A 17,442-nucleotide genomic window follows, 5' to 3' on the forward strand; every position below is an offset into this window, starting at 1 on the left:
TTTCAAAGGAAGTAAGTTTAGTTGCATTACAATTTTTTGAAGTATTTACAGGCTTTCTCCTTTTACAAAAGATTTTAGGTTAATTACAACAAAACCATTCCACTAAATGGTAAAATATACATAAGAATTTGGATCGGGGACAATAAAAACATCTATATGTAGACTATCTTTTGTTATTATAGAGCTTAACTATGGTTCTGAGCATCCAAGCAGCCAAAGTGAAAAGGAGAAACATTTATTTTGTTCTTGCCATCAGAGAGAAAGAGACCAATTTTTAAAAAAGAAACTAAGCTTCTCCTAGCCCTTATCTGCAAAGGAAATTTCTCATACATATTGAGTGACATTAATAAATATTATTAATATTTATATTAACAAATATTACTCTCCACATGAAATAATAAGGAAAAAATCTGCTAACCCATAAACTCTGAGAGGACAAGGGTCATCGATTTTGTTCGTATCTAGACACAGGTGCGCCAGCAGGCACTCACATTTTGTGGAAAGGAGGAACAATATGTCATTCTGAGATGTGGCTACATGGACAGCCATCCCAATTGCTAAGGAACATTCTTCATCATGTTAGAAAACAGACTGAATCCTGATCTGCAGAAGTACGAGGACTGTCTACCACCCTAAATAATGGACAGTGGCTCATTCTGGGAGCTATTCTTTAGGCTTTGACACCATAAACAGCACCACCAGATTAGATGTGTACCTAAATTTATGTCTCTCTATGTCTATATATCTATCTACCTAGACTTATCATAAGGAACTGGTTTAAGCAATTATGAAGGCTGACAAGTCCCACGACCGGAGGTTGAGTCAGCAAGCTGGAGACCCAAGAAAGCCAATGGAGCTCTAACCCAACCAGAGGCCTGAGAAAAGACGGAACCCAATGTTACAGATCTAGTCCAAAGGCCAGCAGGCTTGGGATTCAGGAAAAGTCCTTGCTTCAGTTCGAGTCAAAAGGCAGTAAAAAGCCAATGTCCCAGCGTGAATGTGTCCCAGGTAGAAGGCTTTCTTTCTGACTTGAGGGAAGACCAGGTTTTTGTTCCAGTCAGGACACCAAGGAGATCCAACCAGTCAATCCTAGAGGAAATCAGTCCTGAATATTCACTGGAAGGACTGATGCTGTAGCTGAAGCTCCAATACTTTGGCCACCTGATGCGAAGAGCTGACTCATTGGAAAAGACTCTGATACTGGGAAAGATTCAGGGCAGGAGGAGAAGGGGACAACAGAGGATGAGATGGTTGGATGGCATCACTGAATCAGTGGACATGAGTTGAGCAAACTCCGGGAGATGGTGAAGGACAGGGAAGCCTGGCGTGATGCAATCCATGGGGTCGCAGAGTCAGAACGACAAAGCAACTGAACAACAGGCCTTCAGCTGACGGGATGAGGCCCACTCGTGTTACAGAGGGTATTCTGCTTTACCAATGTAAATATTAACTTCATCCAAAACATCTTCACAGAAACACCCAGAATAACGTTTGTCCAAATATCTGCGCACCCCATGGCCCAGCCAAGGTGACACACCCATTACTCTTAATACACAGCTAAACCAACTGTGATTCACCAGGCTTACCAAACAGCACAAGGACTATAAATTCATTTACCAGAGAGGATATCTATCTTAGAATAAAACTGATGAAGATAATGATGCCAAAAATGGAAAGGAAGACAGGAGCCAGCAACAGACGGCGAAGTAAAAGGCAACTTCAGACCTCATGACAAAGTAGTGGGAGGAAGACAATTTTAGAAAGTCCCAAGATCAGAGGCTGAAGTTATTGCCGTGAAAGCAAAGAACAGATGGCAACGTGAAACGGAAAAGGGTAATGTCCAAAATACACCAATTAATAGGGAGGTAAGCAGCCTCAGGATTTCTTGAAGAAAGACGACGCTTGGGCGTTAAGGCAGAATGAATGGAGAGACTTGCAGAGCCCAGATGTTCCGTGACAACCGTCCTGCAGCCTGATGGACAAGCCTGAGTGGTGCTCCACAGTGATGAGAGGGTGGGAATGGCTAGCCTAGGGGTCTGAGCAGAGGACCAGTGGCAGAGTCAGGCACATCCGATTCCCCTCGGTTCACTCAACCGGGCAACACCAGACGACACGTGGGCCCGCACACAGCTCTGCCGTCCACCCTCCTCTGGACCAGGGTCCTGCTCGCACATGCGTGCAGACCTTCCCACCTTAAACCCCAAGTCCCTGGTTCTTGCTGTATCTTTTGAACTTTTCTTTGTAAACAACGAAGAATAAAGGGTGTTGCTCAGCACCCAGCTCTATGCGGATGAAGTCAACAGCCACTGGAGTTGCTGCGCTCCCTGAGAGGAACTTGGGGTGAAATACAGGATGAGACACACTGTGCTTCAGAAAAACAGGCCCCAGAGATTTTAGGATGCACGTCTCAGGAGGAATTTTCATGAGCCCAGATTCAAGCATCTTCACATATATGGCTGGACAAGCACTGATATTGTTACCTTGAGATATCTTGTCTTTTTGTGACCAGCAGTGATTTTTTTTTATCGAGGACGTGTGCTTGACTGCACGTCTTCCCTAGCCAAAACCCATATATATGCTCTTTCATGGCAACCCACTCTAGTATTCCTGCCTGAAGAATTCCACGGACAGAGGAGCCTGGTGGGTCACAGAGTCAGACATGACTGAGTGACTTTCTTCTTTCTTTTCCCCTATCTTTTGGGGGCAGCTTCTTCTGAGCTCCCGAGAGGCTGTCTCCTGGGCCACTCACAGTCCTCAGTAAGGTCCCTGAATTAAAACAGACTCACAGACTTCCCTGGCGGTCCTGCGGTTAAGAACTCATCCGTCAATGCGGGGGACATGGGTTTGATCCCTGGTCAGGGAAGACGCCGTGTGCTGTGGGGCAACTAAGCCCCCATGCCTAGAGCCCGAGCTCCCCAGTAAGAGAAGCCTGCGCACGCCAGCTAGAGAGTAGCCCCCGCTCTCTGCAACTAGAGAAAGCCCACGCAGCAACAGAGACCCAGTGCAGCTAAAAAAATACCTCTATATATTAAATAAATTAAAAAAAAAAAACAACTTACACTCACAGCTCTTAAGTCTGTCCATTTTTCTTCAAGTCGGCACATTCCTACACTGTCCTTCCTCCCACCACCAGATCTCCTGCAAGTCTGGCATATGCTGAGTCCACTTCCCCTCTGCCCCACCTGCTAAGCCCTTGCCCCCAGCTGCTGGTGCCCTCATTCAAGCAATGCCATCTACATCCACTTCCTGATGGCTGGTCCCAAAAGGCTCAGCCTTTACCTTTTTTGAACTTTTTATTTTTGTAACAGTGCTGCACATTTCACGGTGACCCTGAAATTCCCTTCTTTGGCTCCCAGGACCCAGCACTATATCTTGTTCTTGGCCTTGCCCCCAAGATCCTTCCTGGATATTCTTCTTCCTGACTGTTCAATAGCAGTATCAAAAGACTCTGCTGTAATCCCCCAGGCTTTCACTGTTCTGTTTCCTCTTCTTCGGAAGTCACTCTCCCCAGGGCTTCCTACTCTCCTCCAGTCCAGGGAGGAACTTCCAACTCTCTGTTCCACCCTGACTCTGTCTCTCCAACGGGTCTTACATTTTCAGCGCCTTCCAACCATTTCCCCTCAATTACACCCTGGAGTCCCAGACTCACAGTTTTAAAATCAGACTTTCTTGTCCTTGTTAACATTATCAACATTATCCAAGCCGGCCAGATTCTAAACCCCAAGATCATCTCCACTCCCGATGTATAAGTGGTTACTCTGACTCATAAAATTCTTCCTTTCGCTTTCCTCATTTTAATTTTCATCACTACCCGAGCTCAGCTTTCTTCTCATTCCTAAAATACTGCAATCACTTTTAGCTGATCTTCTTGCCCTGAACTCTCCTTTCCAATCCACCCTGCATCTGTTAGGGAACAATTTTCCATAAAGATCTCCTATTCTGGCAATGTCTGGCTGGGGTGTCTAAGCACAGTCATGAACACTAATTCAAGAATATTTCTGGTGGTCTCGTGGTTAAGAATCTGCCTTGCAGTGCAGAGGATGTGGGTTTGATCCCTGATCAGGGAACTAAGACCCCACATGCTGTGGAGCAATTAAGCCCAGTGCCGCAACTTCTGAGCCTAGGCACTAAACTACTACTAAAGCCCATGGGCTCTGGTGCCCGTACGCCACAACACAACTAGAGTTCATGCACCACAACGAAGATCCTTGGGTTGGGAAGATCCCCTGGAGAAGGTGATGGCAACCCACTCCAGTATACTTGCCTGGAGAACCCCATGGACAGAGGAGCCCGGCGGGCTATAGTCCATGGGGTCGGACTGTCCAAAGGGTTGGACATGACTGAGCAACTAACACAGCAACTAGAGAAAAAGCCTGCACAGCAACAAAGACCCAGCACAGCCCAAAACAAACGAAATTACTCTAAAAAGAAAAACATGTAAAAAAATAATCTATTAAAAAAAAAAGAGTATGCATGTAAGGAGACATTCCATAGTAGTAGGGCTTAGACACCCCTCCTTCCTGAGATGTTTCAGGGTAATGAAGATAAAGATCTTACCTCCTCTTCCTCAGAGATCTGTTTACATTTCTGAGTAAAGATAAGTTCTTTCTCCAGAGAGAAGTAGGAGCAGGTCACCAACAGCTCCACAGAGGATGGGAACTAATTTGGAGGTTGTTCCTCTCCTGTAACGCACCCCTCCAGCCTGTGCAAGTACCATCTGGCCCTCACTGCCTTGCCCTGTGGAGCTTGGACAATCAACAAGGCTAACTTCACTTGAAGAAAGGTAAAATCTCAGACCCCTTACCCTGTGACTTAACACAGCACCAACAAATTATCTTTTGAAAGATCCACTCTGGCCACCTCACTTCCTTGACTGAAACACTTCCATGGCTTCCTTCCACAGAACAAAACTCTAAGCCTTATCTGTAATCCAAGTTCTCTTTCCAGTTTGTCCCCCTTCTTTATATAAGGGACCTAAGGATTTGTGGTTTTGAATATCCCACGGGGTTATGGAAGCAATCTACCATAGATACTGACAGAGGACTATCAGTATAGTCCTCTGTCTCTTTCTCTAAAGAAAGAAATCAAAGCCTATGGTAATCACCTAGGTCTGCAGATATCAGCTGGACACGGGTTGCTAGAGCCTTACCCTATGTAAATCTTCCGTTCTAATCAATCTGGACTTCCACATGTTCCCCAAACAGGCATATACACCCTGCCTCCAGCTCTGGCCACGCCTGTGCTCAGTCACTCAGTTGTTTTCAGCTCTTTGCGACCTTATAGACTGTAGCCCACCAGGCTCCTCTGTGCATGAGATTCTCCAGGAAAGAATACGGGAGCAGGTTGCCATTTCCTATTCCAGGGGATCTTCCTGACACAGGGACTGAACCTGGGTCTGTGTCCCCTGCATGGGCAGACAGATTCTTTACCATCAGTGCCACCTGGGAAGCCCCCTGGCCACGCCTAGAATGCCATACTTAGATCACAGATGAGAGAAAAACCATGAAGCACCAGGGCAAGAAACACCCATAGCACCTGTTGAGCAATGGTGAGCCAAACCACTGATTTCTTCCTGGATGTCACCATGGCTCCCATCAGACAGGAAACCAACCAGCCCTCCATCCCGGCCATAATCGATGAGCTGGAGGTCAGAGCTGCAGCCCCAGGTAACCAGTGTCTGATTGGACATCAGGGACCTGAACCATCTCTGGCAATGCTTGGTTGAATCTCTGTGCAACAGGGGAGCTCGGCAGTTTATGGTGGTCACCAGACCCAGACAGCTCCTCAATTTGAGAAGTCAAGTCAAAAGGGGTGACGAGAGACAGCTCAGGTTCCAGTGGAAAGAAGTGAGCTGGGGTTTCAGACCTCCTTCAGTTTTTCTATTCAAATCTTAGCTCTGCCCACATTTCTGGGTATTCTTGCAACAAACTTCCAATCATCTCAAAGATAATATGGACATGCATTTGCCTGGTAGGCCTCAACCACTTAAGAGCCCTTCTCACAGTCTCTAAGATATGTGTACCAAGATGCTGGTTGAAGCATTGTGTGTAAATAGTCAACTTAACCAGACATTATTAATGGGCGTGCTTTTATCTATCATATTTCATTATCAACTGAAAGATACAACCTAATTCCAGAGACATAAAATATCAGGGACTTCCCTGGTGACCCAGTGGCTGTGATTCCACACTCTCCATGCAAGGGGCCCAGGTTCAATCCCTGGTCAGATAACTAGATCCCACATGCTGCTCAAATAGTTCGAACACCACAAGTAAAAGACGCCAGGTGCTGTAACGAAGAGTTGGTGCAGTGAGACAAATGAATACATATTTTTTAGTGGTGGTTTAGTGGCTAATTGTGTCTGACTCTTGAAACCCCATGGACTGTAGCCCACCAGGCTCCTCTGTCCTTGGGATTTCCCAGGCAAGAATACTGGAGTGGGTTGCCATTTCCTTCTCCAGGGGATATTCTTGACCCAGGGATCGAATCTGGGTCTCTTGCATTCCAGGCAGATTCTTTACTGACTGAGCCATAAGGAAGCTCAAATTAAATATTTATTTAAAAAATATATTTTAATATATCAATAAAATAATCCACAGTGGTTATGCCACTGATTGTTGTAACATACCAAAAAAAAAGTGCCTTTTAGAATTAAGGGATTATTGTATGTATTCAAGGTATGTATTCAGGTCCCCAGTGGCTCAGATGGCAAAGAATCTGCCTACAATTAGGAGATGCAGGAGACAAGGGTTTGATCTCTGGGTTGGGAAGATCCCTTGGAGAAGGGAAAGGCAACCCACTCCAGTACTCTTGTCTGGAGAATTATAAGAACAGAGGGGCTTGGCAGGCTATAGACCATGGGGTCACAGAGTTGGACATGACCAAGCGACTAACACTTTCACTTCAAGGTATGTATGGTATGGTACACTCAAACAGTGGGATGTTTTGCAGCTGAGACAGGTAAACAGCACAAGATGGGTCCATGGGTGGTGGTGGGGGGAAGAATTTCCTTCAGAATAAAGGAGGAGAGTGGGGCATACATGGGGCTACACCTCAAGGTGCCAAGTGGAGAGGTATCCAGTGCTTCCTGGCAGTCGGTGCTTGAAAAGCAGACTTTAATTTTGAACTAGGTGGTGAACATGTGGGTCTATGTTTTAGTGTTTTTATACCCTTTTTGTGTGTCTAAAATATAATACACTTTATGTGAGCCTTGTAACCTGTTTTATTGCCCCTGTTCCTTGGACACCTTGTGTTCAGCAACGGCCTAAAAATTCTTTAGAGACTCCCCAGGTGGTCCAATGCAGGGGGCCACGGTTTGATTCCTGGTCGGGAAACTAGATCCCGCATGCTGCAACTAAGAGTTCACATGTCGCAACTAAAGATCCTGCATTCTGCAACGAAGACCGAAGATGCCATGTGCTGCAACCGAGGCCCCCGTGCAGCAAAAAAAAAAAAAAAATCAATTATGTAAATAAAGGAGCGGAGGGAACGATTTACTGTCTTCAACGTCCACAAGTTGACTATTACGAAAGAAGGAATTTCATCATTCCACTCCTGCAGTATCTGCTATGTGCACATATCCAACTGATAAACATCTGCACCCTAGGTGACTATCCAAAACTCTGCTCTTTCTCAATATTCCAGTCCTGCCTCAGACAGGGACTGTTTCCCAGGCATGCCAAAACCCACAAATGCTCAAGTCACTTCTGTAAAAATGGTGTAGTATTTGCATATACCCGGAGAGCATGCCTTAGGCTTTAAATCATCTCTCAGTTCAGTTCAGTCGCTCAGTCGTGTCTGACTCTTTGTGACCCCATGAATCACAGCACGCCAGGCCTCCCTGTCCATCACCAACTCCCAGAGTTCACTCAGACTCACGTCCATCGAGTCAGTGATGCCATCTAGCCATCTCATCCTCTGTCATCCCCTTCTCCTCCTGCCCCCAGTCCCTCCCAGCATCAGAGTCTTTTCCAATGAGTCAACACTTCGCATGAGGTGGCCAAAGTACTGGAGTTTCAGCTTCAGCATCTTTCCTTCCAAAGAAATCCCAGGGCTGATCTCCTTCAGAATGGACTGGTTGGATCTCCTTGCAGTCCAAGGGACTCTCTAGAGTCTTCTCCAACACCACAGTTCAAAAGCATCAATTCTTCGGTGCTCAGCCTTCTTCACAGTCCAACTCTCACATCCATACATGATTACTGGAAAAACCATAGCCTTGACTAGACGGACCTTACTCGGCAAAGTAATGTCTCTGCTTTTCAATATGCTGTCTAGGTTGGTCATAACTTTTCTTCCAAGGAGTAAGCGTCTTTTAATTTCATGGCTGCAGTCACCATCTGCAGTCATTTTGGAGCCCAGGAAAATAAAGTCTGACACTGTTTCCACTGTTTCCCCATCTATTTCCCATGAAGTGATGGGACCAGATGCCATGATCTTCGTTTTCTGAATGTGGAGCTTTAAGCCAACTTTTTCACTCTCCTCTTTCACTCTCATCAAGAGACTTTTTAGTTCCTCTTCACTTTCTGCCATAAGGGTGGTATCATCTCCATATCTGAGGTTATTGATATTTCTCCCAGCAATCTTGATTCCCGCTTGTGTTTCTTCCAGTCCAGCGTTTCTCATGATGTACTCTGCATAGTAGTTAAATAAGCAGGGTGACAATATACAGCCTTGACATATTCCTTTTGCTATTTGGAACCAGTCTGTTGTTCCATGTCCAGGTCTAACTGTTGCTTCCTGATCTGCATATAGATTTCTCAAGAGGCAGGTCAGGTGGTCTGGTATTCCCATCTCTTTCAGAATTTTCCACAGTTTATTGTGATCCACACAGTCAAAGGCTTTGGCATAGTCAATAAAGCAGAAATAGATGTTTTTCTGGAACTCTCTTGCTTTTTCCATGATCCAGTAGATGTTGGCAATTTGATCTCTGGTTCCTCTGCCTTTTCTAAAACCAGCTTGAATATCTGGAAGTTTACGGTTCACGTATTGCTGAAGGCTTGCTTGGAGAATTTTGAGCATTACTTTACTAGCATGTGAGATGACTGCAATTGTGCGGTAGTTTGAGCATTCTTTGGCATTGCCTTTCTTTGGGATTGGAATGAAAACTGACCTTTTCCAGTCCTGTGGCCACTGCTGAGTTTTCCAAATGTGCTGGCATATTGAGTGCAGCACTTTCACAGCATCATCTTTCAGGATTTGAAATCGCTGAACTGGAATTCCATTACCTCCACTAGCTTTGTTCATAGTGATGCTTTCCAAGGCCCACTTGACTTCACGTTCCAGGATGTCTGGCTCTAGATGAGTGATCACACCATCGTGATTATCCGAGTTGTGAAGATCTTTTTTGTACAGTTCTTCTGTGTATTCTTGCCACTTCTTCCCATATTTGCATGAAATGTTCCCTTGGTATCTCTAATCTTCTTGAAGAGATCTCTAGTCTTTCCCATTCTGTTCTTTTCCTCTATTTCTTTGCATTGATCGCTGAGGAAGGCTTTCTTATCTCTTCTTGCTATTCTTTGGAACTCTGCATTCAGATGCTTATATCTTTCCTTTTCTCCTTTGCTTTTTGTCTCTCTTCTTTTCACAGCTATTTGTAAGTCCTCCCCAGACAGCCATTTTGCTTTTTTGCATTTCTTTTCCATGGGGATGGTCTTGATCCCTGTCTTCTGTACAATGTCATGAACCTCCATCCATAGTTCATCAGGCACTCTATCTATCAGATCTAGGCCCTTAAATCTATTTCTCACTTCCACTGTATAATCATAAGGGATTTGATTTAGGTCATACCATACGCACAGAAAACTAGTCAATATAATCACACTAGGACCACAGCCTTGTCTAACTCAATGAAACTAAGCCATGCCCGCGGGGCAACCCAAGACGGGCAGGTCATGGTGGAGAGGTCTGACAGAATGTGGTCCACTGGAGAAGGGAATGGCAAACCACTTCAGTATTCTTGCCTTGAGAACCCCATGAACAGTATGAAAAGGCAAAATGATAGGATACTGAAAGAGGAAGTCCCCAGGTCAGTAGTGCCCAACATGCTACTGGAGATCAGTGGAGAAATAACTCCAGAAAGAATGAAGGGATGGAGCCAAAGCAAAAACAATACCCAGCTGTGGATGTGACTGGTGATAGAAGCAAGGTCCGATGCTGTAAAGAGCAATATTGCATAGGAACCTGGAATGTCAGGTCCATGAATCAAGGCAAATTGGAAGTGGTCAAACAAGAGATGGCAAGGGTGAACGTCGACATTCTAGGAATCAGCGAACTAAAATGGACTGGAATGGGTGAATTTAACTCAGATGGCCATTATATCTACTACTGTGGGCAGGAATCCCTCAGAAGAAATGGAGTAGCCATCGTGGTCAACAGAAGAGTCCGAAATGCAGTACTTGGATGCAATCTCAAAAACGACAGAATGATCTCTGTTCCTCTCCAAGGCAAACCATTCAATATCACAGTTATCCAAGTCTATGCTCCAACCAGTAACACTGAAGAAGCTGAAGTTGAATGGTTCTATGAAGACCTACGCGACCTTTTAGAACTAACACCCCAAAAAGATGTCCTTTTCATTATAGGGGACTGGAATGCAAAAGTAGAAAGTCAAGAAACACCTGAGGTAACAGGCAAATTTGGCCTTGGAATGCGGAATGAAGCAGGGCCAAGGCTAACAGAGTTTTGCCAAGAAAATGCACTGGTCATAGCAAACACCCTCTTCCAACAACACAAGAGAAGACTCTACACATGGACATCACCAGATGGGCAACACTGAAATCAGATTGATTATATTCTTTGCAGCCAAAGATGGAGAAGCTCTATACAGTCAACAAAAACAAGACCAGGAGCTGACTGTGGCTCAGATCATGAACTCCTTATTACCAAATTCAGACTTTAATTGAAGAAAGTAGGGAAAACCACTATACCATTCAGGTATGACCTAAATCAAATCATCTCTAGCTCACCTTTAATACCCAACACTATGTAAATACTACATAAGTAGCTGTAAATACAAGGTAAATACCATGTAACTAGTTGTGGGTGAGGAGGGGGAGTTGAAGAGGCGGGCAAATTCATCTTGGAAATTTCTGGAATTTTTTTCTTGTATTTTCTGTCCTCCGTTGATTGAAACCACCAGATAGGGAGGAGAACCGATTGTAGAGACCTTGGCTTCACATTAGCTTTGGGTTTGCCTAGATTTAACCAAGGTCAAATTGGCAAAAAAAGGAAAAAGATATTTTGCCTAGCTTAACAAAAGGCTTTAAGAAGAGTGTGTGCACGGGAAGTGGGGCATTTTCAATAGAATCCCTTAAAAGCAACCGTCCTGGCCATACAAAAAGTGAGTTGAAGTTTTGAGAACAGGTTTCCTAAAGCCTGGCATGAAATAAAGTGCAAGCTTTGGAGTCAGACTAATTAATAAAAGTTATTCCGAAAATCACGCCAGCTGTGTGGCACTGTGAAGTCATCTAACTTTGCAGGCTTGTTTCTCTGTAAAATGGGGACAATAATAAGTGACTTACTGGGTGTTAACAGGTCAGAAATTTTAAACACAGTACTGGGCCTGCATACAGTAGTTACCTAACAAGTGATGATTACTATTTGGGAGCGGGTTTGGGGTTTTGGTTCAGGCCCCAGCGTACCTCATCACCCCTCCCTGCTGCCTCTGGGTCATTCAAAAACTCTCAATTATCTTAAACATCTATGTGCAGGTTAAGAAGTCAAGCAAGCCAAGGCCCTTCGGCAGCTTACAATCCGACTAACAGCACCATAGAGGGATAACAATGTTCGGCTTTTCCTGGTTTAGTTTTAATCTGGTAGAGAAACTGGCACCACTAGGAAAGCTGCGCTATGGCCTTGGGACCTCGGAGAAGTGCAGTATCTGGCCAAAGGCCACAGGCCTCCAGGTGATTCCCGGGTCTCCCGCCATAAGGCCCGGGGCGGCCAAGGCGTCCCTGGCGTCCGCGTCCTTTCCTGGAAGCTAGAGGGAAGGGTCTCAAGAGAGGCGGCGTCCTTCCGCGTTTTCGGGGCCCAGACGAGGACGCTTACTTACCAGCGCGAAATGCACCAGGGCGTTGAAGCAGAGCCAGGCGAGCAACCCGCGGTCCGCCGTCCTCCGCCCCCGGCCCAGGCGCAGGCCCAGTGCGCAGCCCACTGCCAGCAGCGAGGCGCACAGCAGCAGCGAGCCGCCCGCCGAGGCGCCCAGCTCCCCGCCCGCGTGCATGCTTCCAGCTCTGAGCGCAGACTGCCCGCACCTGGGCTGGGATCTCCCCGCGAGCAATGAGCCGGAAGGCGGGGCTGCGCGGCGAGGAGGCGGGGCTGCGCGGCGAGGGGGTGGGGCGAAAGGAGGCTTCACCCTCCCGCCCAGCTGCCCCGCGAAGTCCCTACACTGCAGAGCCAGACGTTTTCTCAACTCAGGTTCATGCTCACCAATTTTCTTAACTGCCGAAACCAGACCTATTCCCAGTTCTGTTCACTCAGTCGCGTCCGACTCTTTCCGACCCCATGGACTGCAGCACGCCAGGCCTCCCTGTCCATCACCAACTCCCGGAGTTTACTCAGACTCCTGTCCATTGAGTCAGTGATGCCATCCAGCCATCTCATCCTTGGTCGTCCCCTTCTTCTCAGCCTTCAATCTTTCCCAGCATCAGGGTCTTTTCAAATGAGTCAACTCTTCGCATCAGGTGGCCAAAGTATTGGAGTTTCAGCTTCAACATCAGTCCTTCCAATGAACACCCAGGACTGATCTCCTTTAGGATGGACTGGGTGGATCTCCTTGCAGTCCAAGGGACTCTCAAGTCTTCTCCAACACCACAGTTCAAAAGCATCAATTCTTCGGCGCTCAGCCTTCTTCACAGTCCAACTCTCACATCCATACATGACCATTGGAAAAACCGTAGCCTTGACTAGACCGACCTTTGATGGCAAAGTAATGTCTCTGCTTTTTAATATACTGTCTAGGTTGGTCATAACTTTCCTTCCAAGGAGTAAGGGTAAGCCAGCTATTCCCAGACCACGCCCAAAAGGCTGGCGGTAGGGCCACACCTTTTGATGCAGTGTGATTGTTAACAGGGTTCAAAGCCTTAAGCCAGGAAGTGAAGTCCAGCTGTTGGAATTTTTGCCAATAGCCTGCAGTGGAGGACGGGAGGAGGTAGGGGGTGTGGGGGGGAGAATTTTAGGGACAAAATATTCTAATTAAGCCTTGCAAGCAACCATCAGTAGACATTATGGCTTACTCTAACACTATCCTTAAAGATCCAAAAGCAGCATAAGTATGGGCGAGGAGCAGTAGGTCACAGCAGTTTGGTACCAGATAAGTTACCTGTGGTATTTTATGTTGTACTTACTGTGTTGCTGTTTAGTTGCTCAGTCGTGTTTGAGTCTTTGCCACTCCAGGGACTGTAGCCCACCAAGCTTCCCTGTTCTACTGGAGTGGGTTGCCTTTTCTTTCTCCAGAGGAATCTTCCTGACCCAGGGATGGAATCTGTCTCCTGCATTGGCAGGCAGATTCTTCACAGCTAAGCCAGGTCATGTGGTATTTTATCTTTCTTTACAACCCTGGGACTCAGTGTGTGTCCTCCTATTTTACAAATGTGGAAACAGGCTCAAATAACAGATTTAAATAACTTGTCTAAGGACTCTCAGTGACTGGGCCAAGGCCAGAACCCACCCACGAGTGAGTGTCCCCAAGGCCTTTGCTTTTTGACCCTTGAGTAGATGCTTAACAGACAACTACAGTCAGCCGGGTTGGACGAAGCCACAAGCTGCAATCAAGATTGCTGGGAGAAATATCAATAACCTCAGATATGCAGATGACACCACCCTTATGGCAGAAAGCGAAGAACTAAAGAGCCTCCTGAAAGTGAAAGAGGAGAGTGAAAAAGTTGGCTTAAAACTCAACATTCAGAAAACTAAGATCATGGCATCCGGTCCCATCACTTCATGGCAAATAGATGGGGAAACAAGGAAACAGTGACAGACTATCTTTTTGGGCTCCAAAGTCACTGCAGATGGTGACTGCAGCCATGAAACTGGAAGATGCTTGCTCCTTGGAAGAAAGGCTATGACCAACCTAGACAGCATATTAAAAAGCAGAGACATTACTTTGCCAACAAAGGTCAGTCTATTCAAGGCTATGGTTTTCCCAGTAGTCATGTATGGATGTGAGAGCTGGACTATGAAGAAAGCTGAGCGCTGAAGAATTGATGCTTTAGAACTGTGGTGTTGGAGAAGACTCTTGCGAGTCCCTTGGACTGCAAGGACAGCCAATCAATCCTAAAGGAAATCAGTCCTGAATGTACATTAGAAGGACTGATGCTAAAGCTAAAACTATGATACTTTGGACACCTGATGGGAAGAACTGACTCCTTGGAAAAGACCCTGACGCTGGGAAAGATTGAAGGCAGAAGTGGATGACAGAGGATGAGATGGTTGGATGGCATCACTGATGCGATGAACATGAGTTTGAGTAGGCTTTGGAAGTTGGTGATGGACAGAGAGGCCTGGCGTGCTGCAGTCCATGGGGTCGAAAAGAGTTGGACACGACTGAGCAACTGAACTGTACTGAACAGTCAGCTCTTGAATCCACAGATAGGAAGGGCAAACTAATGAGACTTGAACATCCATGGATTCTGGTACACACAGGGGCTTCTGGAACAAATGCCCCATGGATACCCAGGGATGACCTGTACTTCCTGTTTTAATAATCCCCAAAACAAGAGGATTCAGATCTCTAGTGCTGGCTCTCTCCTCTGAGCCCCAGTATTTACAGTGTTGACCATCATTTGCGAGTCTCCACTCAACTCAACCTGAACTGGACTCATCACCCTCTACTCCATGCGTCTGACTCTCTACTGTTGCTTTTTTCTTTTTCTTCTGACTGCACTGTGAGGCTTTCGTGATCTTTGTTCCTCAACCAGAGATTGATCCTCAGCCACAGCAGTGAAAGCGCCAAGTCCTAACCAATGAACCAGGGAACTCCTCCTCAGTGTTGCTTATTATCTTTTATGCCACTTAATATTCATATTCATCAGTTATAGCAACCCAGAAACACAGAAATCATCCTTGATATCTTCCTCTCCTCCAATTCCTGATCTAAGCTTCGCTTGCTCCTGTTTTAGTTGCCAGTATCTCTGGATTCCATCTGGTGGCTCAGATGGTAAAGAATCTGCCCACAGTGCTAGAGACCCAGGTTCGATCCCTGCGTTGGAAAGATCCCCTGCAGAAGGGCATGGCAACCCACTCCAGTATTCTTGCCTGGGAAATCCCACAGACAGAGGAGCCTGGCTACTCCATGGGGTCGTGAAGAGTTGGACACTTTCTTTCATCCACTTCATGGACCAACCTGTTCACCCTCTCTTGCTTCAGGGCTTCACACTCACTATTTCAACCTGTACACATTACTAAACTCAAAGTATATTTCCTGTCCTTGCCCTACCAGCTAATGATTGTTATTAAACACAATACTTCTATCATTACTCTTGTTTAATGAAGATGATTTACCGTTGCTTGTAGCATATCAAAACTTCTTTGTGTGCCTTACAGGTGGGGGTCTGGCATCTGCCTGTCCCTGGCAGCCCTCCCCTTCACCATCATTCTGGCTCCAGCTGTACTTCCTTTCACTACCTGGACTCCCATGCTCCTTCCTACTTTGTACTGTTTCTTCTGCCAGAAAAGCTTTTCCAGTGAATCTGCCCAATTAACTCCTGCTTTTCCTTCACCATTATCAGCTGTGTAATTTTTGGAGACTTTAACTGCTGTTTGCCTGATAATAAGAATCTTCATCACAGAGATGTTGAGGGCCAAGTTGGTACTTCTTAAGCACTCGTACCAGTGGCTGGCATTTACTGAGAACTCACTGCCAGCCTGATTATCACCTTCCTAACCAGGCCAACTCCCTCTATTACATATCGCTGTGTATCTCTAACATTTGACCTAACGTTTACTTTACTTTGTGTGTGCGTGGACCTTGCACCCTAGCACGGGGCCTGGTAGGGGATAGGATGCTCAAGAGTGTTCAAATGTTCTTAAAGGCTTAGTTTCAAAATTCCTATTTATAAAAAAATGCCTGAAGCCATGGAAAAGATACATACAGATAAGGAATGTTATTATGAAGAAAACTGAGCTGAAATCAAATAAAGTGAAATTTATAGATTCTATTAAGGTTTGAAAACTATAAACACCAAACTACTGGATTGAAAAGAGCTAAAAACAAAGGGAACTGAGGCTGTTACCGGATCACAAATCTAACGATGATGAAGCTGGTAAAGTAACTGAAACAGTCTCTTCCATGTTAACAGAATTAAATGGCCAGATAATGGAATGGTCCCATTCCACTGTATCCAGAAACTAGCCAAAGCACACTTCATACATAGGGTCCTTGGACTGCACGAAGCCAAGAGGAACCAGGTCCAGGAAGGACTTTAAAGCAGGATGGCTGAAACGCATGGTGTTCAGGCTGAGAAAGGACGTTAATAAAAACAGATCTGTCTCTTCCGCTATCCGGGAATAATTAAAAGTCTATACTTGAAATTAAGAACAGTTCATTTGTAATGATGGTTCTTTGAGAGTGGTGACTTTCATTCAATATTAAGACTCAGTCACAATGCAAGCTAGTCCATAAGTAGATCGACTTGGGAGTGCATTTGCTTCTCCAACTCTTCTGACTCCCAGCCTGCAGAAATGTGTCCACAAAATGGTCTGCCTCAAAAACAAAACCTGATTTTGTCGTTAAAACATTACGCAAAATGTGTCCTTTACTCTCTAACACCTAGGTCTGTAGTACCATAAAACTTTCTTACATCAAGTAAAACCACTGCCCTGTGAAGATGCCTGGTTTCCCTTGAGGCTTCACACAGCACTTGGCACAAGGCCCCATTTATCTCCAGGAACCACAGTTTTAAAGAATTATTCAAGAAGGCAGATGGTAGGCAGTTCTTCAGGGCTGGGAAAATGGATGTTGCAGAAGAAAGGCCCTGCAGGGAACACGTACTTTATAGAACACCCATAGATCCCCTGATTTAATCATTTTTAATAAACCTGTGAAGTATCCTGATGAAGCCAATCTCTCATATTGCTTCAAAGAGGTGTTTTACAAACTATGCTAGGGATTTCTCTGCTCCAACCCCAGGTCTCCCAAAAAACTTCAAGCTCTTCAACTAAAAGTGTTTCAAACACATTGCTACAGGGAAGTGTTGAGAAAACAAAGGGCAGTCCACACATTTGGTTGTTTCACACAACTTTTAGGGCTCCCCTGGTAGCTCAGTGGTAAAGAATCCACCTTCAATGCAGGAGACACAGGGCATGCTGTTTCGATCGCTGGCTTGGGAAGATCCCCTGGAGGAGAAAATGGCAACCCACTCCAGTAATCTTGCTTGGGAAATTCCATGGACAAAGGAGCCTGGTGGCCTGCAGTCCACAGTATGGCAAAGAATTGGATGCAACTGG

At 45.7% G+C, this 17,442-nt stretch overlaps 1 protein-coding gene across 1 annotated transcript in view; it reads right to left on the bottom strand.

The window, feature by feature from the left end:
* The window catches only part of EBPL (EBP like), a 33,259-nt gene extending 20,945 nt beyond the window's left edge, over positions 1 to 12,314 (bottom strand). The window contains exon 1 of the mRNA XM_040266988.1: positions 12,050 to 12,314. Within this exon, the coding sequence (XP_040122922.1) occupies positions 12,050 to 12,220 (171 nt within the window). The 5' untranslated portion in view covers positions 12,221 to 12,314. The remainder of the gene's footprint in view (positions 1 to 12,049) is intronic.
* Between the last annotated feature and the right edge of the window lie 5,128 nt (positions 12,315 to 17,442).

Source organism: Oryx dammah, unplaced genomic scaffold (genome assembly GCF_014754425.2).
Source record: "Oryx dammah isolate SB20612 unplaced genomic scaffold, SCBI_Odam_1.1 HiC_scaffold_24, whole genome shotgun sequence".
Classification (NCBI taxonomy): Eukaryota; Metazoa; Chordata; class Mammalia; order Artiodactyla; family Bovidae; genus Oryx; species Oryx dammah.